Source organism: Porites lutea, chromosome 9 (assembly GCF_958299795.1).
Source record: "Porites lutea chromosome 9, jaPorLute2.1, whole genome shotgun sequence".
NCBI classification, from domain to species: domain Eukaryota; kingdom Metazoa; phylum Cnidaria; class Anthozoa; order Scleractinia; family Poritidae; genus Porites; species Porites lutea.
In genome coordinates this window covers 32,480,587-32,502,786 of record NC_133209.1, presented here as the reverse complement: position 1 = coordinate 32,502,786, position 22,200 = coordinate 32,480,587, and the positions used below count along the sequence as shown (strand labels likewise).

Here is a 22,200-nt window from a genome sequence, read left to right as displayed (position 1 = left end):
TTTTCTGATGCAAATGTCTTGCGGCTGCAGATGCTGCCTACAAAAAGAACCCTCCCAGAACGATTTCAATCACTTCTCTCTCCAGCGTTTAGTGTACTTATATTTTTTATTAATGCTATTCTATGCCTGTTATTCAATATAACGTTAATCAGTGGGAAGATGAGAATGAGGAAATAGAGTGGTTACTCAGTTCGTAAGCAAACAAACATTTTATGTTTTCTTCTTGTTGGCCCTATCTATATTCTATCTATGCCGGGGGTGACCCGGGGGACTGGAGCCGATAAAAATTGAATCAATAATAAAGGCTAGCTATTAAACAGCTCAAAATGACCGTTCCAGCCGGTTAGTTCTGACATAGGAAAGAGTCCTAAATAACTGCTGCCCCTTAGGGTTTCTAAGATGTCTACCAGGGGTTCCTTGATGTGTTCATTTATACCCCCGGTTTGAGTGATATTTTGCCCAGAAACACATGCATATCAGTTTTAAAATACTACAAGACATGACCTGACAGTTACCTTAAGTTTAAATGTCCATGCTCTTAACTGTAATTCTAATTAGGAAAACACAAAACTTAAAATACCCAGGTGTTAACGTCAGCCAGAGTAAATATTCTACAAGACACGTTTTATGGTAAACTATCTTTGCCACTGACATCTGAATTAACAATTAAAAACCAATAGATCACTGCCCAAAACGACTGAACTTGGTATTTTTCTTTCGAAGCTAAGTTTTTTATTATTTTGCAAATCTACGCTTGTAGACCTTGTTATAATTGCCTCCTTGGTGTTTCTATCGTCAGGTGGTAGTTTCTCAGAATCATAAAACAATTGATTTCGTTCTTAGCTCATTTGAGGTACGTGCTCATAAATTTTCCTAAAGCAGTGAGTCAATTTGTGTCTCAGAGCAAATTACTTTCGTGAGAAATGAAGAGCCTGTCAGGAACCCCATGATTTTGATCAATAATATTGTCACAAGGTTTTTGTTATAAATAAACTCCGATCCTTGTCAATTCTGATGCTAATTAATTAGAAATGAATGAAACTGAATTTAGTATTTAAACCCTGGCGTTGTACCTCCTCTCGATAATTGTAAACGTTTAATACATTTATATTTACTACTTGGAATCAGGTATTCAAGGAACGTTCCTTTTGTAAAGTATATTGTCATGTTTCAATTCACAGAGTGCGTCACTAGATCAGATAATCGCAAACAAGTCATTGAGAATGTCAGAAAAACGCCAGAATATTCTACCATGAGGTCTTCATATCGATCGCGGAGCATATTCTTGTGAATATTAGATCGTGACTAACAACACCCTGTTTTAAAGATCACGTCATGGCTATGATGAACTCGACGCCTGCAACGAACATAAGCGAGAAGCCTTCAACTAACTCAGTGTTATTGAGTCCAGAGTTACTTTTGCTACTGATAATTGCTGACATCACGTTCGGATTCATTATTACTCTAGGTAACGCCACTCTCTTCTTCACAATTTACCGCGATCCGTGCCGCTGTCTACGGACACCATCTGTATTTCTGATCGCAAATCTTTCAGTGGCGGATTTTTTCATGGGAATTGTTAGCTACCTTAGAGCCGTGGAGCTGATATACCAGTACTGTGGTTTACCAGACTTAACTATTGTTAATATAACTGGGTATTTTCTGGGAGCGGTGTCAATTCTCGCGGCAGTATCTACTTTGATGGCGATGTCATACGATCGATTTATTGCCATCATCAAGCCATTTCAATATCCGCAGAAAGTGACTATCTCCAAAGCAAAGATTTCCATAGCCATTATTTGGATAAACGCGCTGGTCATGTCCGTTCTGCCAGTATCCGATGTGAAACAGGAGAATTTCTTGCTTGCTTACTGTTACTCTCATTTCCTCGTCCCCTCATTTATTTTGACAACAGCATACTTGAAAATTTACAAGAAAATTATCTTGCAAAGAAATGAACTTCAAGAAGTTAGAGCAAGCCTGACAGCGATTAACAGAAAAAAGCAGTTGGAGAGGGACAACAGAATGGTTATTGCATTCGTTTTGATCCTTTTGGTCTTTTATTGTTCTTTTTTACCTTATTTTATCTTCGTACACATTTTATATTTTTGTCCATGCCGGACCTCTCACGCGTTTGGCTTGTATCGTTACGTCGCCAACGAATTTCTATCTGTAAGCTCCATGGTCGACCCTTTCATGTACGCATGGAGACTTCCTCGGTTTAACCGTTCCTTTCGCTCATGCTTCCAGCGACTAAGAAAAAGAAATGCTGTGGCAGAATTAAACGGGACGAGTACAAACCTAAATCTTGCCGCTGTAGGAAGAGACAGGGGGAAGCTGACGGTGGCCCACTCTGAAAACTCTGGCAAAACCAATCCTAAAACTTGCATGGATGTCGGCAAAAAAGAATCCACTTTGAAAACAACTTGATGAACAACTGTATCTGGTCTTTAAATAAACGTGAAAGGGATTAAAGACCATACATGTTTTTTTTTTGACACCGAAACGGCCTTCGATTTTATCCGCGTTAATTTTTACTTGTTTTTGTATTTCTTTGGCCTATTTAAAAGGAACTATTAGCAATGTGCGAATAAAAATTAAATAAAACAAAACAAAAACGAGACAATTCAGCCTCAGGTCAAAAAATATTCTCACTTGAAGTGGTCTCTAAATTTCAAAGTCCATTATCATTATTATCATATTATTATATTCATTTTTTTTTTATCTCCTGAGGGCTGTAAATTTGCATATCCTTATAAATCGAAACGCTACCTGGAGATAGAAGTAAGCCGAGATATTATAACAGTTTCCTCTATATTTCAATCGTCAAAACGGGTAACCTAAGCCAAGAGAGTACGTCAGCCGCAAAGACTTCACGGATATCAATTAATTCTATTTAGAACTACACCACTGCAGCTGTCTATTTCCGCTATTTCTGTGGGTGTTTATTCACATCAAAAGAACCTTGTGCCTCATGGAGAGGGAAACTGTTTCCCGAAGATTCCTGGGAACCTGTGCACGGGAGTATCAATTAGGTCTCTGTATAGACTTCTTATAGAAAATCCTCGGAAATCGTTTTGTTCTCCAGAATTTCTAACCCCTTGGCTAGTACTGAGGTGTAGTTCAATCAAGCATTCCTATTTCATACTGGTATTTTGTACAGATGTCAAGTTCCGTAACCTCTTCCGTCACTTCCAAAGTGGATGATGGCGTCCAATACTGATCAGTTCTCATAATGTGGTTCCAACTTGTAAACGGAATTCAGTGGACGAAATTCTGCTTTGCGCCGGACCATTTTTGAACCTGTTTAGCAACACTTTATTTCCTTTAATGCATTCGTCAAAATGAAGTTCAGAATTTTTGTCAAATTTGGGCCTCCAGGGCATTTCTAGAAGCGAAACGGTTGAATTATTCCCTCTAACATAAAGACTACCTTTCATATAATCGGACCCTTGTATTTTGTAAGGTCTTCTGAGACAATTTGCATCAGGTCAGAGTTCAAAAAAGTTCACTTCTATCTCTCAAAAACATGCGTGCACTTTGCTATCGTCCTCGTAGGAAATGGCTAATTCGAAATGAATTGCGCAAGCACAAAGCCTCATGTTACCGGTTTCCTTAAGGTGGCTCGACCCAATATTTTTGTAGGCATATCGTTCCAGCTTTGGATCTCTTATACTCAAACAAATTGATCTTTATTGTAATAACATTAAAACATATGTATTACACATAGACTTAGATATTATTTTTTGCGCGATCGGGATAAATATCACGTGATAATAATGTCACAATAGTTTTAGCTCTAACTCGAATTTCTGCCCTTATTCTCGGTTTTCACATGACGTCATTAATATTCAAACGAGGAAACTATCGATTCTTCTGAGTTTCTGAGTTTCATAAGGTATTAAAGCACCTGAACACCTTTATTTAAACAAAGTTTTGGTTCGAAAGGGTTCTTTGTTTTGCGATAGAGGAAGCTTGAATTTCAAGGCTTTGGCGTGACTTTACATTGAGCTGGCGGCCGGGAAAACTCTCACGTGGGTTAAGAACGTTACTGATTTTTTGAGATTTTGCTATCTAAACATTACTTGTCCCAGAATGAATATTACATTAATCTTTATGAGTTCCTCAAGCGATTCATTCACGCATTAGTAGGAAAAGTCAAAAACAGATGTTTCTGTTAGTTTTCGGCGGACATATTTGTGCCCCTCAAAGGGAAAGCACTAGATAACATCGACCGAAACCAAATGAGTCATCGATTTGTCAGTGGCGTGTTAAGAAATCCCTCGACTTCCGCTCACTTGATCGATCAGGGGCACCCAACTTCAATTTTCGGAAAATATCTGTTCGGAAGACGATTTGACACCGATTTGCCTGCCTCTCCTAGGATTTTCGGACATCTAAAAAATAATAATTGCCCATTTCTAACGGATTTTTACCCTAAAAGGTCACCAAGAATTTTGAGGAGCCTTTTTTTCTGGCTGAAACTGTTTCGAAAAGGTAAGTCAAGTTATAGGGATCAAAACGACTATAGTTTTTGGATCAGCAGACTCTCAGCTACGAAATCCGAACAGATAAAAAAATTTTAGGGGATAAAAATATGCCTATATCTACCGTTTAAGAACTAAAATACATTTGAAAATGCTATGTTTAAGTGGTTTTAAACTATATATTCTCTTTGGGTGCCCGCAGCGAGGATGTTGTATTTGAGTTAGTTGAGTTATAAAACGGTCAATACTGTCGTTTCCAGCTTATATTACTAAACAAAATCGTTAAATCTGTAATAGACTCAGCTGTATTGCATATTGAACGACGCGGCTTATGGTCTTTCCGAGGAACGCTGGTTTCGGTCGATCTTATTTAGTGTCCACACGTCGCGAAATCCAATTTAACATCGACCGAAACGCGAAACCTCACCGGAACTCCGAAAAAAACAAGTTAAAATAAATCCCTGCGAGAGTGCCAATCCCATCCCAGTTTTATTGCTGTTATTAGCGTCCCAAACAGTTGTTTCCCAGCTTTGCGACTTTCACCTAAGAAAGTTTAATTGTTTTTTGGGAAACTTCGCACAACAAAAGACAAGCACCCAACGTACACGTAGCATAAAGCATTTCCAAATAAAATGCCTATAAGGGCAGAAATTCGATTCAGAGCTAAAACTATTGTGACGTCATTGTCACGTGATATTTATTCCCATCGCGAAGAAATAATATCATAATAACGTTAAGACTGTGTGTACTACCTGCGTTATAATGTTTTTATAGTAAAGATCAATTTGTTTAAGCATAAGAGATTCAAAGATTGAAGGTGTACCTACAAAAATACTGGGTCGATCCCCTTTAAGGAGGATGAGAAACTGATAAAAACAGGTGCACTCTGGGGGAGATTATTAAGATGTTCTAATGGTGACTTTAATTAGACTCTCCTTTTCTCGCATCCTAACCAAGACACTGCAAATAGGCACACAAACTGAATTATTAGTTTAACAATAATATATTCAATTATATTAATTGTTCTCATCTATTATATTTTTGTTCATTGTTCTTTACGAAGAAATGCAACCGTACAACTCAAGCTTCATAACAAGGGCGTCATTCCAAGAAAGAGGGTACAGTCGCACGAAGCGAGTGTGAATTGGTCTCGGCAAACTGTTTGTAACCACTCGGTACGGATCTTTGTTTCCATTAAGAACCTAAAAAGTAAAGGATCTTCATGAGTTAGAAAATACGTATGCAGTGGATGCATTTCCACCAAGTCTTGATTAGGTTATTTGCAATATGGTAATTACAATACAACTTGTTTCAATTATATTACAATACAGGAATTACAATGTTCTGAGGAGCTGCTATAGTGACCTACTGACGCTGGCTGTGAGGAGCTTCTGGTGACCAAGGGAATGTAACAGGCAGGTTGTTTCGTAGAACAGAAAGGAAGATATAAAAATCTCGTTCAGCAGTTTTAATAATCCTTCCCGCCTTGTAGCGTACAACTTCTCGCTCATCGTGCAATAATATCACGTGACTTTAAAAATATAAACAACTTTAGGGGGTGGGCTAAGTACTTTCCTCCAAGAGCCTGATAGCTTTTAATTAATAGACTTGTGAGCAAATTTTATGACTTCATAGCGGACAGCGTTATACCATCTGAAAGACGGGGTTTATTTATTTGTTAAGCTATTTGCGGATGCATTTATTTTGTCGCATTGATCTTGCTGTTTTTAATGAAGTCTTTAGTCCATGTTCATTCTCCCGAGTCAAATAACAATATGTTTAGGACAAGACACACTTTTGACCGGCCCTACCTTATCGTTGTCACTGTCACCTCGGTAGTAAAACCATGTGACTTGGTCCTGCGAATACGCCAACTTGTATGAAGTCACATACATTGAGAACATCTTGCCTTGTGTCGCTACACCTTTCAGCCAAGTTTGCTTTCCAAGGTCCACTTGTATCCATGGCAACGGGTCATATGGAAAAGCGTACCAACCTTTAGCAATCCCGGATCGAAGCCGCGCTGCCCAAGGAGGATACTGGGGATAGTAGGAACTGGCTGTGATAGATTGGTTTTTAATTTTGCCGCTCTCCATTCCAAGTGCATCACTCCCGCTGCACATCTTTGCTAAAAAGAGCAAATGTTGGTTAGAATACATAAGTAATTACTAAACTGTAACAGCCTTCTTTGCAAGACTGACATAATAAAATGAGCTTATTGCTTGAAGGAAACGTTTTCCTCCGATCAAGTAATCGCTATAGTTTTATTCTAACAAAATTTGCAATTGTAAGGCTTCTGAAATAGAACGAAGTATTCTTTGACTCCCGATAACTCAGTCGAATCCTCGCTAACTCGAACTTCCCGCAAACTCGAACCAAAGTCGATTTCCCCCAGATTTCCTTCATACATTTACTGTAATTTTACCGTCGGTAAATGGAAGCTTTTCATAGTCACATATTAGCTTGCATGAAACAAATTATGTTCTTCGTTACCACTACATAGAAGAAACGTTTTGGACAGCGGCGTCTGCAGACCAGTGAGTGTTAATACATTACATGACGTGAAGGCAGTGCAGGTGTTGTTGTCCATTTGTTGATAGCCTTCTTTACACTGACAAGAGTAGGATCCTGGTTTATTTACGCAATGTGCTGCTTTTAAGTCGCACTTGTTGTCGCCATTTTTGCATTCGTCTACATCTAAGGATATCAACAAATTATAGTGAACAAACACCATCAAATTGTAAGTTTGAGTGTTTTTGAAAAGTGGTATCTCTTACTTCACTTCCACTTCTACTCTGTTTTTGTGGGGTGGGAAGATCAAACTACTCAGCGAATCGGTATTAAATTAATCTGATGACTGTGCGTACCTGTCGTTTTCAATAATATATCGCTCCTCCTGCCTGTAAAAAACTATCTAAGAGCGAGGATTATTGACTCCAGGACGAAGTTGACGTTCGGGGACCATACCTCATGCTTCTATTAAACCTATCCTAACATTTATTGATTTCTGCTGACTCGTTCTCTCAGCCATGGCCATTACGAGTGTTTTTCTTAACTAAAGGTTGTTTTTTCAGTTTAATACTTTGATCTGGAACAATACGAGGGCTCTTAAAAAGATTCGTTCATGTTCACTAGGCAACGTACCCTTATCAACGACTAATTCAAAAACCGTTATCCTACTCTCTTTTTTCAGTGCAGGTCCACCCTTGAAAGTTTATTTTCCAAGAAGATATTTCTTACTTCCCAATATGCACAGTTTTAGGCTAGAGAAACGAGTGAAATATGACTCTTCCCCAAGTCTTTGCATACCTTTGCAACGGTTCATTTGATGTAGCTCGAATCCTGGGTGACAATCACAACGAAATCCCGGATTAGTGTAGATACATAAATGTTGACAGTCTGAATGACCAGATCGGCATTTATTTTCCTCTGATTAATTTAAAAAAAAATTGTAATTTGTTATTTTTATATACAACTTCGTTTTTTTCAGTATTTGACCTATGGTTAAAAATCTAAAAACTCCTGAGCTGCTTGTCGCAGCGGTAGAAACTACGACCAAGCGTGCTTTTGCGTGAATGAAGCAGTAAGTTAACATGACCTAAGTATTACGTCGTAATTCTGTGTGGCTACCATATACAAACCGTTGCCGGTAAATATAATTAATACTAAGTCAGCAAAGTAATAAAACTTGCCAAAACTGATTAGATATATGAGAAATGCCGGCATCATAATAGCTAATTAAAAACATCATCGGATTTGAGTTACTTTGACCCAGATCAAGCTTGCTTTTAAAAAACTGGTTACTTTAAAAGTGTTGAAAGTCAACCGAAATTTTGTCAGATGATTTTTAGAAACAGGCAGTCCAACTTTTGGTTTGTTTGTTTGTTTTTTGTGTGTTTTGTTTGTTTGCTTTTGTCTTTATTTTTTGATCTTCTCTTTTTTTTCAAAAGTTAAAGGTTTGGTCACCCAACAATTCCACGAACATCATTAAAAATATAAGCGCCCCGACTTCAAGATCATGGTGCAGATTTGGGAATTATAGCTCACTTGCCGGTAAAGAAAAATTAAAATTTCAAAAGATAATTTTGAATTAGTTATTTAAGATAAGAGTGTGAAATGGTGACAATTTTATAAGGAATGCCTTAGCAGTTTGTGGGACCCACTTGATTAGTATACTTTACTACATTAAATCAATGTTCCTGGTTCTATTCCATCCTGCGACATATACCGCTCTACCGCGGGTTAACTTCGAAATGTTCCTAGAAATTAGCCTGCGTCGCAGACAAAATAAACCGCTGTACAGAACGGTGAAAAAACAATTTCCTGGCATCACCCTTAAGTGTGGAAGTAAAACATAAATTGGAGGGCTAACAATCTCACCGTGTAATGTCACCTCCTTGTTAGCACTTAACCATTTGTTGAAGTAAAACGTATACAAGTCAGAGTGACCTTGGATTCTTATGGTTACCTGTGGTATCAACATTAATTGTAGAATGAAGATGTATATTTCTTCTTAAAATTTGAGGCAGTAACTCTTTGGAAAGAGACTGATTATGATCGGAAGAATGAATATATATGCAGCTTTTATTTGGGGGGGGGGGGGTGGGGGTGGCAAGGGTGATGTTGTTGGTCATGGCGGAAAACATGGACTGCATTATTCTTCACTAAAATAATGATACGGCAGCCAAATTTTACTTTAAAAACTTGCTTTCCCCCGATCGATATGTTAAGGTCAGCCTTCTTCATCTGTTCCATTCAGGATTAGTCTAGCACTGGAATATAATTCTTCAAGTAGCACGTTTCATCCATAGAGTTATATTTTTCTGTTTTGGTACGCTTTTTTCGGCAATTTTCTTCGTTTACGTACGACATTTCTCTAAAAGTGAACTCACGCGTTTTCAAAATTCATCACTTTTACTCCATGGCGTTCAATCTACCAAATGTTTGTAAATTTTTCCATGTTTTCTGGAGTTAAATTATAAGAAATAATAATTTAAATGGAACATAACAGGGTTAAAAATCCCAAATGGTGGGAGGCGAACCAGTTGGCTTTTTTACTAGTGTGGCCGAGAATTTGAACTCGGCACTACCGAGAACAAAATTAATAATGCAGCTGGCAGTCATTCAGCGCGGGACCTAAACATGGAACCTTCTAGTTAGAAACTTAAAAAGTTTGGTACTCAAGATTTTACTGATCCAGGTCGACTAAAGATCCGGCGGACCCTCACTGGTTTGTCGTTGTGGTTTTGCCTTCACAAGTACCTACTAGTTACAAGTGCAACGCCCTAACCACTCGGCCACGCTACCTCAAGTTCTAAGGGTGCGTTCCTTTGGAATGATCCGGATCAGGATCAGTGAACGATCATCCTAAAGGAACGATCATCCCAAAGGAACACACCCTAAGGTGGTTTAAATCAAATAAAAAAGAATCATGAAGTCGCCATCTTTTGTTCTCATCCTCAAGAAAACGTGAAATTAGGCAGATTCTCTAATGTAAATAAAGTGAGAAGGACAAGCAAACTTGTTGTTTTGCCAATCTAAACCATGTTGTTTTCTGCTGTTTTCGTTGCCTTCGAGGTCGTCGTCGCTTAAGCTCCCTAAAGGTGATGTTACACGGGACGATTTGCAACGTCGATTTTTAGCGCAACAAAGCGTTGCAATGTTGCAACAATGTTGCAGCTACTCGAAACAATGTTGCAACAATGTTACAGCTATTCGAAACAATGTTGCAACAATGTTGCAACGTTGCGTTGCGTTAAAAATTATTGTTGCAAATCGTCCTGTGTAACATCACCTTAACTGTTATTTAGCTGCTGCCGCTGTGCGCTAATTACCTTGAGCAGTTTCCATCCTGGAGTGTACCAATCGTTGTTGCGCATCATTTTTATAAACTTGATCGGTTTTATAAATCTGGCATCGCGTTTCCCAGCTTTGCGACTTTCACCTAAGAAAGTTTAATTGTTTTTTGGGAAACTTCGCACAACAAAAGACAAGCACCCAACGTACACGTAGCATAAAGCATTTCCAAATAAAATGCCTATAAGGGCAGAAATTCGGTTCAGAGCTAAAACTATTGTGACGTCATTGTCACGTGATATTTATTCCCATCGCGAAGAAATAATATCATAATAACGTTAAGACTGTGTGTACTACCTGCGTTATAATGTTTTTATAGTAAAGATCAATTTGTTTAAGCATAAGAGATTCAAAGATTGAAGGTGTACCTACAAAAATACTGGGTCGATCCCCTTTAAGGAGGATGAGAAACTGATAAAAACAGGTGCACTCTGGGGGAGATTATTAAGATGTTCTAATGGTGACTTTAATTAGACTCTCCTTTTCTCGCATCCTAACCAAGACACTGCAAATAGGCACACAAACTGAATTATTAGTTTAACAATAGTATATTCAATTATATTAATTGTTCTCATCTATTATATTTTTGTTCATTGTTCTTTACGAAGAAATGCAACCGTACAACTCAAGCTTCATAACAAGGGCGTCATTCCAAGAAAGAGGGTACAGTCGCACGAAGCGAGTGTGAATTGGTCTCGGCAAACTGTTTGTAACCACTCGGTACGGATCTTTGTTTCCATTAAGAACCTAAAAAGTAAAGGATCTTCATGAGTTAGAAAATACGTATGCAGTGGATGCATTTCCACCAAGTCTTGATTAGGTTATTTGCAATATGGTAATTACAATACAACTTGTTTCAATTATATTACAATACAGGAATTACAATGTTCTGAGGAGCTGCTATAGTGACCTACTGACGCTGGCTGTGAGGAGCTTCTGGTGACCAAGGGAATGTAACAGGCAGGTTGTTTCGTAGAACAGAAAGGAAGATATAAAAATCTCGTTCAGCAGTTTTAATAATCCTTCCCGCCTTGTAGCGTACAACTTCTCGCTCATCGTGCAATAATATCACGTGACTTTAAAAATATAAACAACTTTAGGGGGTGGGCTAAGTACTTTCCTCCAAGAGCCTGATAGCTTTTAATTAATAGACTTGTGAGCAAATTTTATGACTTCATAGCGGACAGCGTTATACCATCTGAAAGACGGGGTTTATTTATTTGTTAAGCTATTTGCGGATGCATTTATTTTGTCGCATTGATCTTGCTGTTTTTAATGAAGTCTTTAGTCCATGTTCATTCTCCCGAGTCAAATAACAATATGTTTAGGACAAGACACACTTTTGACCGGCCCTACCTTATCGTTGTCACTGTCACCTCGGTAGTAAAACCATGTGACTTGGTCCTGCGAATACGCCAACTTGTATGAAGTCACATACATTGAGAACATCTTGCCTTGTGTCGCTACACCTTTCAGCCAAGTTTGCTTTCCAAGGTCCACTTGTATCCATGGCAACGGGTCATATGGAAAAGCGTACCAACCTTTAGCAATCCCGGATCGAAGCCGCGCTGCCCAAGGAGGATACTGGGGATAGTAGGAACTGGCTGTGATAGATTGGTTTTTAATTTTGCCGCTCTCCATTCCAAGTGCATCACTCCCGCTGCACATCTTTGCTAAAAAGAGCAAATGTTGGTTAGAATACATAAGTAATTACTAAACTGTAACAGCCTTCTTTGCAAGACTGACATAATAAAATGAGCTTATTGCTTGAAGGAAACGTTTTCCTCCGATCAAGTAATCGCTATAGTTTTATTCTAACAAAATTTGCAATTGTAAGGCTTCTGAAATAGAACGAAGTATTCTTTGACTCCCGATAACTCAGTCGAATCCTCGCTAACTCGAACTTCCCGCAAACTCGAACCAAAGTCGATTTCCCCCAGATTTCCTTCATACATTTACTGTAATTTTACCGTCGGTAAATGGAAGCTTTTCATAGTCACATATTAGCTTGCATGAAACAAATTATGTTCTTCGTTACCACTACATAGAAGAAACGTTTTGGACAGCGGCGTCTGCAGACCAGTGAGTGTTAATACATTACATGACGTGAAGGCAGTGCAGGTGTTGTTGTCCATTTGTTGATAGCCTTCTTTACACTGACAAGAGTAGGATCCTGGTTTATTTACGCAATGTGCTGCTTTTAAGTCGCACTTGTTGTCGCCATTTTTGCATTCGTCTACATCTAAGGATATCAACAAATTATAGTGAACAAACACCATCAAATTGTAAGTTTGAGTGTTTTTGAAAAGTGGTATCTCTTACTTCACTTCCACTTCTACTCTGTTTTTGTGGGGTGGGAAGATCAAACTACTCAGCGAATCGGTATTAAATTAATCTGATGACTGTGCGTACCTGTCGTTTTCAATAATATATCGCTCCTCCTGCCTGTAAAAAACTATCTAAGAGCGAGGATTATTGACTCCAGGACGAAGTTGACGTTCGGGGACCATACCTCATGCTTCTATTAAACCTATCCTAACATTTATTGATTTCTGCTGACTCGTTCTCTCAGCCATGGCCATTACGAGTGTTTTTCTTAACTAAAGGTTGTTTTTTCAGTTTAATACTTTGATCTGGAACAATACGAGGGCTCTTAAAAAGATTCGTTCATGTTCACTAGGCAACGTACCCTTATCAACGACTAATTCAAAAACCGTTATCCTACTCTCTTTTTTCAGTGCAGGTCCACCCTTGAAAGTTTATTTTCCAAGAAGATATTTCTTACTTCCCAATATGCACAGTTTTAGGCTAGAGAAACGAGTGAAATATGACTCTTCCCCAAGTCTTTGCATACCTTTGCAACGGTTCATTTGATGTAGCTCGAATCCTGGGTGACAATCACAACGAAATCCCGGATTAGTGTAGATACATAAATGTTGACAGTCTGAATGACCAGATCGGCATTTATTTTCCTCTGATTAATTTAAAAAAAAATTGTAATTTGTTATTTTTATATACAACTTCGTTTTTTTCAGTATTTGACCTATGGTTAAAAATCTAAAAACTCCTGAGCTGCTTGTCGCAGCGGTAGAAACTACGACCAAGCGTGCTTTTGCGTGAATGAAGCAGTAAGTTAACATGACCTAAGTATTACGTCGTAATTCTGTGTGGCTACCATATACAAACCGTTGCCGGTAAATATAATTAATACTAAGTCAGCAAAGTAATAAAACTTGCCAAAACTGATTAGATATATGAGAAATGCCGGCATCATAATAGCTAATTAAAAACATCATCGGATTTGAGTTACTTTGACCCAGATCAAGCTTGCTTTTAAAAAACTGGTTACTTTAAAAGTGTTGAAAGTCAACCGAAATTTTGTCAGATGATTTTTAGAAACAGGCAGTCCAACTTTTGGTTTGTTTGTTTGTTTTTTGTGTGTTTTGTTTGTTTGCTTTTGTCTTTATTTTTTGATCTTCTCTTTTTTTTCAAAAGTTAAAGGTTTGGTCACCCAACAATTCCACGAACATCATTAAAAATATAAGCGCCCCGACTTCAAGATCATGGTGCAGATTTGGGAATTATAGCTCACTTGCCGGTAAAGAAAAATTAAAATTTCAAAAGATAATTTTGAATTAGTTATTTAAGATAAGAGTGTGAAATGGTGACAATTTTATAAGGAATGCCTTAGCAGTTTGTGGGACCCACTTGATTAGTATACTTTACTACATTAAATCAATGTTCCTGGTTCTATTCCATCCTGCGACATATACCGCTCTACCGCGGGTTAACTTCGAAATGTTCCTAGAAATTAGCCTGCGTCGCAGACAAAATAAACCGCTGTACAGAACGGTGAAAAAACAATTTCCTGGCATCACCCTTAAGTGTGGAAGTAAAACATAAATTGGAGGGCTAACAATCTCACCGTGTAATGTCACCTCCTTGTTAGCACTTAACCATTTGTTGAAGTAAAACGTATACAAGTCAGAGTGACCTTGGATTCTTATGGTTACCTGTGGTATCAACATTAATTGTAGAATGAAGATGTATATTTCTTCTTAAAATTTGAGGCAGTAACTCTTTGGAAAGAGACTGATTATGATCGGAAGAATGAATATATATGCAGCTTTTATTTGGGGGGGGGGGGGGGGTGGGGGTGGCAAGGGTGATGTTGTTGGTCATGGCGGAAAACATGGACTGCATTATTCTTCACTAAAATAATGATACGGCAGCCAAATTTTACTTTAAAAACTTGCTTTCCCCCGATCGATATGTTAAGGTCAGCCTTCTTCATCTGTTCCATTCAGGATTAGTCTAGCACTGGAATATAATTCTTCAAGTAGCACGTTTCATCCATAGAGTTATATTTTTCTGTTTTGGTACGCTTTTTTCGGCAATTTTCTTCGTTTACGTACGACATTTCTCTAAAAGTGAACTCACGCGTTTTCAAAATTCATCACTTTTACTCCATGGCGTTCAATCTACCAAATGTTTGTAAATTTTTCCATGTTTTCTGGAGTTAAATTATAAGAAATAATAATTTAAATGGAACATAACAGGGTTAAAAATCCCAAATGGTGGGAGGCGAACCAGTTGGCTTTTTTACTAGTGTGGCCGAGAATTTGAACTCGGCACTACCGAGAACAAAATTAATAATGCAGCTGGCAGTCATTCAGCGCGGGACCTAAACATGGAACCTTCTAGTTAGAAACTTAAAAAGTTTGGTACTCAAGATTTTACTGATCCAGGTCGACTAAAGATCCGGCGGACCCTCACTGGTTTGTCGTTGTGGTTTTGCCTTCACAAGTACCTACTAGTTACAAGTGCAACGCCCTAACCACTCGGCCACGCTACCTCAAGTTCTAAGGGTGCGTTCCTTTGGAATGATCCGGATCAGGATCAGTGAACGATCATCCTAAAGGAACGATCATCCCAAAGGAACACACCCTAAGGTGGTTTAAATCAAATAAAAAAGAATCATGAAGTCGCCATCTTTTGTTCTCATCCTCAAGAAAACGTGAAATTAGGCAGATTCTCTAATGTAAATAAAGTGAGAAGGACAAGCAAACTTGTTGTTTTGCCAATCTAAACCATGTTGTTTTCTGCTGTTTTCGTTGCCTTCGAGGTCGTCGTCGCTTAAGCTCCCTAAAGGTGATGTTACACGGGACGATTTGCAACGTCGATTTTTAGCGCAACAAAGCGTTGCAATGTTGCAACAATGTTGCAGCTACTCGAAACAATGTTGCAACAATGTTACAGCTATTCGAAACAATGTTGCAACAATGTTGCAACGTTGCGTTGCGTTAAAAATTATTGTTGCAAATCGTCCTGTGTAACATCACCTTAACTGTTATTTAGCTGCTGCCGCTGTGCGCTAATTACCTTGAGCAGTTTCCATCCTGGAGTGTACCAATCGTTGCTGCGCATCATTTTTATAAACTTGATCGGTTTTATAAATCTGGCATCGCGGTAAAATGTATCATTCCTTCAGAGAATATAAAATGCATAGTTATGATCAGTGTCTAGCTACAATCTTGGACAAAACTGTTGAGAAAATTACATTCTTGGGGGGCATTTTTTCTAAATTTCGTAGCCGACCGATTCTTCCCTCCCCCTCCCTCTGGAAGTAGTGTTGTTGGGTCTTCAAAAGAGAGACGGATCCCTAAGCATTTGTAGGAAGCGACTTTGAACTGGGGGAGGGGGTTTTCTTTACGCAAAGCCGTTGATTTGGAAATAGTTTTGTTGCGTTAGGTAGTGCGCATTAATGAAAACATTTTCTCAAGTAGTTTTGTACAGGATCGTAGCTAGTAAAAATCGCGTTCCTCCAAATCTAATAAAGTGGATAGTCATTTTTATGTTAATCAGCTGTACTTTTCACTAGAAACAAAAACATTTAAGTCCTCTTAACTTCGTTCCCTGTGACGGGATAATACGCGAACATTATGCTGCGTCAGGATACTGAGCTTTTTTTAATTTAGCTCATTCCTTACGATACACAGCGAATTTAAAAAGCTTTGTTAGTTGGTCCAAGATCTGTTTCGTTGCTGGACCTAATTAATATAATGATCGTTATGTCCTGCCTGGAAAATTGAGAATGGTGAAACGAAGGCAATCAGTCACGTCTACTTACGCTCCAGCTTCAAATACGTTTTTTCCATCATCAGTAAGCTCAAACCATCCAGTTTTTTCAGCGTTTCCTCCATACATTTCAATAAAGACTCTTGCATCTGTTCCAGCGAGAAATTCATCCACTGTTGAAACTGTAATTTCATATCCTACGGACAAAAATGTTTGACCGACCCGTACAAAAGTTAAAATTAGTCCGCCGGATGGGGTATTCCTAGGCGTATTTAATATTTCTTCCTTTCTGATTGGTTTAAGTAGCGTTCCAGCCTACAAGGGTTGTTTTGTTTTGGGTGATTTATACCCTTTATCAAATTTATAATTAGCCTGAACTTCAGATTAAACGCTGAACCATGCAACCTTTAAAATAAAAGACACTAAGCTGGCAGCACCATTCCAGCAGTGATATAACGCAGTAAGATGAATGTTATTCGAGATTATGCTACTATCCTTTTGAATGCTCATTTTTCCATACATCCTTTGAACCCTGTGCTAAACAACCGTTCAGTTTTCTTTTACCAGTTATATGTAAGGAAAATCCAAACTCCACTCACTTTAAAAGGAAATTTGAAACGTTCCTTTATCGCCTTAGTCTAGCTTTTTCAGACTTTTTCATATTATATGGAAAATATGATTCTTTTTTAGATTATTTATTATAACTTACTTGCTGCTTGAGACTTTGAAAAGAACAAAATAAAAGCAACGGTTACTGGAAATGCTGTCCAGGACATTTCGAAGATTTGCGGAGGCAGAGAGATGTATTATTTTTAAACCAATCGTGGACAACCGTTGTAGTCAGCTCTTTGAAATGGAAACCAAAGAAGCTTTAAACTGTTACATGCAAATAATTGTCATGGAACGATTTGCTCAGGTGTCCTTAAATACAATGAACGAGAAACTCAAACCATCATGCAGAGGCAAACGGAAGTATTTTCACCAGGAGACCACAAAAGAAAAGAGACAGACTTGTTTAACAAAAAACAGCTGAATAAGTTATTTCGCCTTCATACTATGTATTAAAAAAGGACCCGGTATTGATGATGTTTAGCAGATGAAATGAATAAGACTTATAAAAGAGTGTAATAATATTTAATATTAACCTTTTTTGTGCAGATATTAAAATAAGAACATTTGAAAATTTACGCATCATCTTGATGATAAAATGAATATATGAATTTCATATATTTTAACTGCGGGATGAAAAAATAATAAATGTAGAGAAGATCATCTCAGTTGAAAACATAAGTAACAAAAGGAAGCCTGAAAAAATTCCGGCAAACCAGGATCACTCTTCGAGCCCTGACCTCCGCAGTATATACCGTTGCAGAGCTCTAACCAATTTAGCTAGCAAGCAAACTGGGAACTGGTTATTACACGAATTGGTTCGTGATAATCAAGGAAAGAAGAATCATTACAATGCTTAAGAATTAAAGAACATTTAAAATTCTGCCCGGTCATTCGTCAAGATTGAAAATCAAAACACTGAGATTTGATTCCAAGTTTAAATTCTAGTTCCACAAATTAATCGTAGAAATAAAGACAACCGTATTACAACCGTACTAAAATACTTTTCTAGTTCAACTCCTAGTTAATAATTAAATAAAATTAGCTAGGAAACCCCTTCTGAAAAAAATGTGTTTTAAGAGACTTTTTAAAGCTATTTACACAAGATACAATTCTCATGATTTGGGAAGTTTATTGTTCCATAATTTGGAGGTAGCAATGAATTATCGCTATCGTTTTAGAATCTTTGAAAAACAGAAGGAAGATTTATTGCAGAGAGGTGAGTAAAAAATTGTTACTATCATGTAAAGGTGATAAACACAAGATGATTTGCAATGACAATTTCTAGAGGAAAATGTTAGAACACTATTACAAAACTTGGAAACAATATCACAATTGTAATCAATGTGATGCAATGTTTTGAACTGATAATCGTGAACTGCAAATCGTACAGTGCAACATCAACCCCTGTCCTCTAACTTCTTCAAAATAAGCACTAAAAGACCGAAACACAATGAAATTAAGAACTTCATTAATGTAGGACGTCGATTAAGATGAAACCGGCAGCTACAACCGACAACAAAAACTACATTGGAGATACTTGTGGTCTAAAGTTTGTTGTCCTAGGGCACCCTGCTTAAGAAAGGTCAGTTTATCCATCTCCATCTGAAATTTTTTTATTGTGTGTGTGGTGATTTCGTTTTCATTTTCGTTTTTGTTCTTCTTTGCCACCTTCTTTTCTTGCAGTAGGCGAGGAACTCTTATGGCCGAAATAATAACTCCACAAAAAAACCAAGTCCACTAAATAAATGACGCTATATTCGATATAAGTGTCCTGCGTAATGTAGTGGTACAAAAGTGGGCTGAAACTAAGACGGTAAAAAGGCAAAAAGGAACAAGTTTCTATAAACGAACACGACATAAAGAAACAACAAAACTTCAACAAAGCGAGTACGGTTAAACACACTTACTATTATTACGGCCAGAGAATACCTGCTGTAGTAGTGGACTGCGTAAAAAGCGAAAACCCGTAGAGGGCACTGACGAGAAAAGCGCTTATCGCGGATCAAAGCTAACTGAAAATTATTCTGCAGAACTGCAATTAAAAAAAATACGGTAGAATATGCAGAAAAGAAACTAAAAAAGGCGCTAATGAAGATGAAAACAGACACAAAGTACTAAACACCTAGTATAAAATTCGCAAAAGGATGAAAAGATCAACTATAAGCTTAATTAGCGCACGACAAAAAGGAAAAAACGAATTATGGAAAAAATTGTCACACTTGTATCTTTAAAATGTGGTGTTGCTAGTTTGCTTTCTTTTCCCGCCTCTGCCTACATCGCGGACCTAGTATCTCATACTTGCGGGTACCCGTTGATCATGGGTGCATTTAAAAGGATTCGAGTGAGCGCTTTATAGTGATTCTATTTGATTAATAAATCATTGAAAGCATTTCTTTACATACTTAAAATTGCCGTTACCTTCCACTAACGGCCTGTTGGTCTAGTGGCATGATTCTCGCTTAGGGTGCGAGAGGTCCCGGGTTCGACTCCCGGACAGGCCCATTATTTAATTTTTTTTTCTTGCAAGTTTCGGAAATCAGAATAATCAGCAAGAATTTGTTTAAATCATTCTGATTTGTATGGTAATTTTTGTTTTACTTCTGATTGCAGGGTTGCAAAAATGCCCCTTCTTTACTGAGGCGGTTTTGTTTTCTCTTCTATTTCCTGGATATGAAACTTGTGTTTTCTAAAAAATATTTATATTTATATTTAGGAAAGCCAATGTCTCTTATATCATCTCAGATCGACGCCATTTACAGAACCAGTCAAACGTCAAAAATGCCGGTTAGTTTAATTTGAATGAGTACGAAAGAAAACCTCTGCTCTCCGAAAAAAGCTGTTATATTTGGATTTATTGTTGAAACTATCACAACTCCCCTCTCCGGGAGTCGAACCCGGGACCTCTCGCACCGTAAGCAAGAAACATGCTACTGGACCAACGGGCCAGGGTAGTATCAACTTGCACACAGTTTATTGTAGAAACGTTTTTGATTTAAAAGCTTGCAGGACACTTTACCTCTTTAATAGTTCACCAAAGTTGTTCCAAAAAATACAACAAATCGTTAACCCTTTCTTTTTCACTTTAATAGTTTTAAAAAGCGCGAGTATCGAAGAATCGATTATTCATCCCTCTCAAACAGACAGAAGAGATAGAAGATGCAGCTCGAAAAAATTTGTTTAAACGGGTTTGTTACTTTTTTTTAAACAAAATAATAGCCTTGCAGTTTTAATTTGCCAGGCACCGATGGGATTCGAACCCATGACCTCCTGTTTACTAGACAGGCGCTCTAACCAACTGAGCTACGGCGCCTTCGTTGCAGTTAATTTTTAGAGTCCAGTTAGTTTAATAGGAATTAATTTCATCTGTGTTATGAGATTCAGAATCGCTACAATATTGGAGACAAATGCATCGATATATAAGATGTCATTCGTCATTTATTCAATAAATGGGATATTGTGAGAAGAATTGTTATTACGTACAAACAGCTGGCGGCATTTGCCCTTCTCGCCTGGTGTAGTCAGGGCACTAGCTACGAAAGGGGGAAGGGGTAGTGCGCCTGAACTACGCACCAATGTGCCAAATCCACTCTACCCCATATACCAAATCGTTCCCTAGCTAACGCGCAAACAAGCCTTGTCTACACGGTCCTTCGAAACGTCAGATTGCAGCTGAGAATTTCTCAAAATAGAAAATGAGCACATAAAAGCAGTTCAAAACAATTCTTATGGATAAAAAATTGCGTGAAACTACTAATTTAGATGTAGAAATAATGAACAGTAAACGACAAGTAAAGGGGAAACCTGGTCACGTGGTACAAATCGCGTTGAGTTGCCGTTTCTATAATCGTCGTTGACGCAAATTAGTATAGGTAATAGCATGATTAGTAGTGATATTTGGCATAAATACCAGGAATGATATTTCAAAATTGTTATACGTAATTTCACAAGCCGTTAGGCGAGTGAAATTAGAGACAATTTTGATATCACGAGTGGTAGTTATGCCAAAGATCACGTACAAATCATGCTATTATTTGTTTATACTTCTACTCGCAAAAGTTTTTTAAGGTGAAATATCACTGCTCTAAGCCAATCAAATTGCAGAAATTTCTCATGTAGAAGTATAATTAGAAATTGAAATACAGTTGAATATCCATTAACTGCCCACCCGTTGAGCAGCGGCAAGGGGTCACGGAGTCTATCTTTTTGTCGAGGGTCGAGGGTCGAGGGTTCCATGTCGAGGGTCGAGGGTTCCATGTCGAGGGTCGAGGGTACCATGTCGAGGGTCGAGGGTTCCATGTCGAGGGTCGAGGGTTCCATGTCGAGGGTCGAGGGTTCCATGTCGAGGGTCGAGGGTACCATGTCGAGGGTCGAGGGTACCATGTCGAGGGTCGAGGGTACCATGTCGAGGGTAATTTTTTTCCCTTTTTTTCTTTTTTATAAAATAAATGTGGTGTTGTTTTTGTAACAGTTGTTTAATTAAAATAGTACGTGGACATTCGAATTCGCAAAGCAAAGAACCTTAGCAAAGAACCTTCTCTCTTCCTGCGAAGCCTTGTGGACAGGTTGTGCCTAAAAAAATATCATAGAGCTTAGGCAGGGGCAACGACTGTTTTCTGTAAAATTTCTGTTCGGAGAAGCAAAAATTTGCCCACAATTTTCTATTACTTGAGGACGGCTAAAAATTTTTTAGATGGCCGTTCCATTCATGTACAATTTTCGTAAGTTATCTAATAAATTCCCTACGATTTTCTAAAGTTTAGTTTTCGCATTTCAGTCCCCAAGTTAGCCTATTTTTCGTAGAAAAAGGAAACTTAAAATTTTCGGATTCGAAAATGCGATGGAGGGAGGAATCAGAAAAATTCTCACTTTCGTAAAACCTAAAATTGTATCTAAAATTTTCGGGAAAATAATACTGAGGCCCTAGAACAGAACACGTTACTTGATAACAGGTTTCTCAATATGCGTGACTGCCAGAACGTCTTCGGCTCTGTTGACGAGCTACCATATAGTAAAAAATGTCGTAAAAAAAGTTTAAAAAACTAATTCAACTAATATATTACTGTCAAAATGACCTTGGCCGCCTGTGGAAGCAGGAATTACAAAATAGCAAATGAAGGATATGCGGCTAAATTAGCGATAAAGGCTAGGCCCTAACCTAACCCTTCCA

General features: G+C 38.0%; 3 protein-coding genes and 2 non-coding genes across 5 annotated transcripts; 2 read left to right on the top strand and 3 right to left on the bottom strand.

Annotated features, from left to right (window-relative positions):
• The first annotated feature begins 1,250 nt into the window (after window positions 1-1,250).
• LOC140947577 (adenosine receptor A2a-like) lies at window positions 1,251-2,961 on the top strand. Its single transcript, XM_073396718.1, has one exon. It carries the CDS (start codon window positions 1,336-1,338, stop codon window positions 2,428-2,430), a length of 1,095 nt encoding a protein of 364 aa, XP_073252819.1. The 5' UTR covers window positions 1,251-1,335; the 3' UTR covers window positions 2,431-2,961.
• Window positions 2,962-5,501: 2,540 nt separating this feature from the next.
• On the bottom strand, window positions 5,502-10,370 carry LOC140948637 (retinoschisin-like). Its single transcript, XM_073397901.1, has 6 exons — window positions 10,322-10,370; window positions 8,868-8,955; window positions 7,797-7,916; window positions 7,044-7,184; window positions 6,299-6,615; window positions 5,502-5,689 (listed from the first exon to the last, which is right to left on the bottom strand). The coding sequence occupies exons 1-6, from the start codon at window positions 10,367-10,369 to the stop codon at window positions 5,543-5,545; spliced, it is 861 nt and encodes a 286-aa protein (XP_073254002.1). The 5' UTR covers window position 10,370; the 3' UTR covers window positions 5,502-5,542.
• A 538-nt stretch (window positions 10,371-10,908) lies between these two features.
• On the bottom strand, window positions 10,909-15,821 carry LOC140948578 (retinoschisin-like). Its single transcript, XM_073397832.1, has 6 exons — window positions 15,726-15,821; window positions 14,269-14,356; window positions 13,198-13,317; window positions 12,445-12,585; window positions 11,700-12,016; window positions 10,909-11,090 (listed from the first exon to the last, which is right to left on the bottom strand). Exons 1-6 carry the CDS (start codon window positions 15,771-15,773, stop codon window positions 10,944-10,946), a joined length of 861 nt encoding a protein of 286 aa, XP_073253933.1. The 5' UTR covers window positions 15,774-15,821; the 3' UTR covers window positions 10,909-10,943.
• A 3,641-nt stretch (window positions 15,822-19,462) lies between these two features.
• Trnap-agg (transfer RNA proline (anticodon AGG)) lies at window positions 19,463-19,534 on the top strand. The gene has a single exon. It is a non-coding gene; the product is annotated as a tRNA-Pro (tRNA).
• Window positions 19,535-20,269: 735 nt separating this feature from the next.
• Trnat-agu (transfer RNA threonine (anticodon AGU)) lies at window positions 20,270-20,343 on the bottom strand. The gene has a single exon. It is a non-coding gene; the product is annotated as a tRNA-Thr (tRNA).
• Window positions 20,344-22,200: the final 1,857 nt, after the last annotated feature.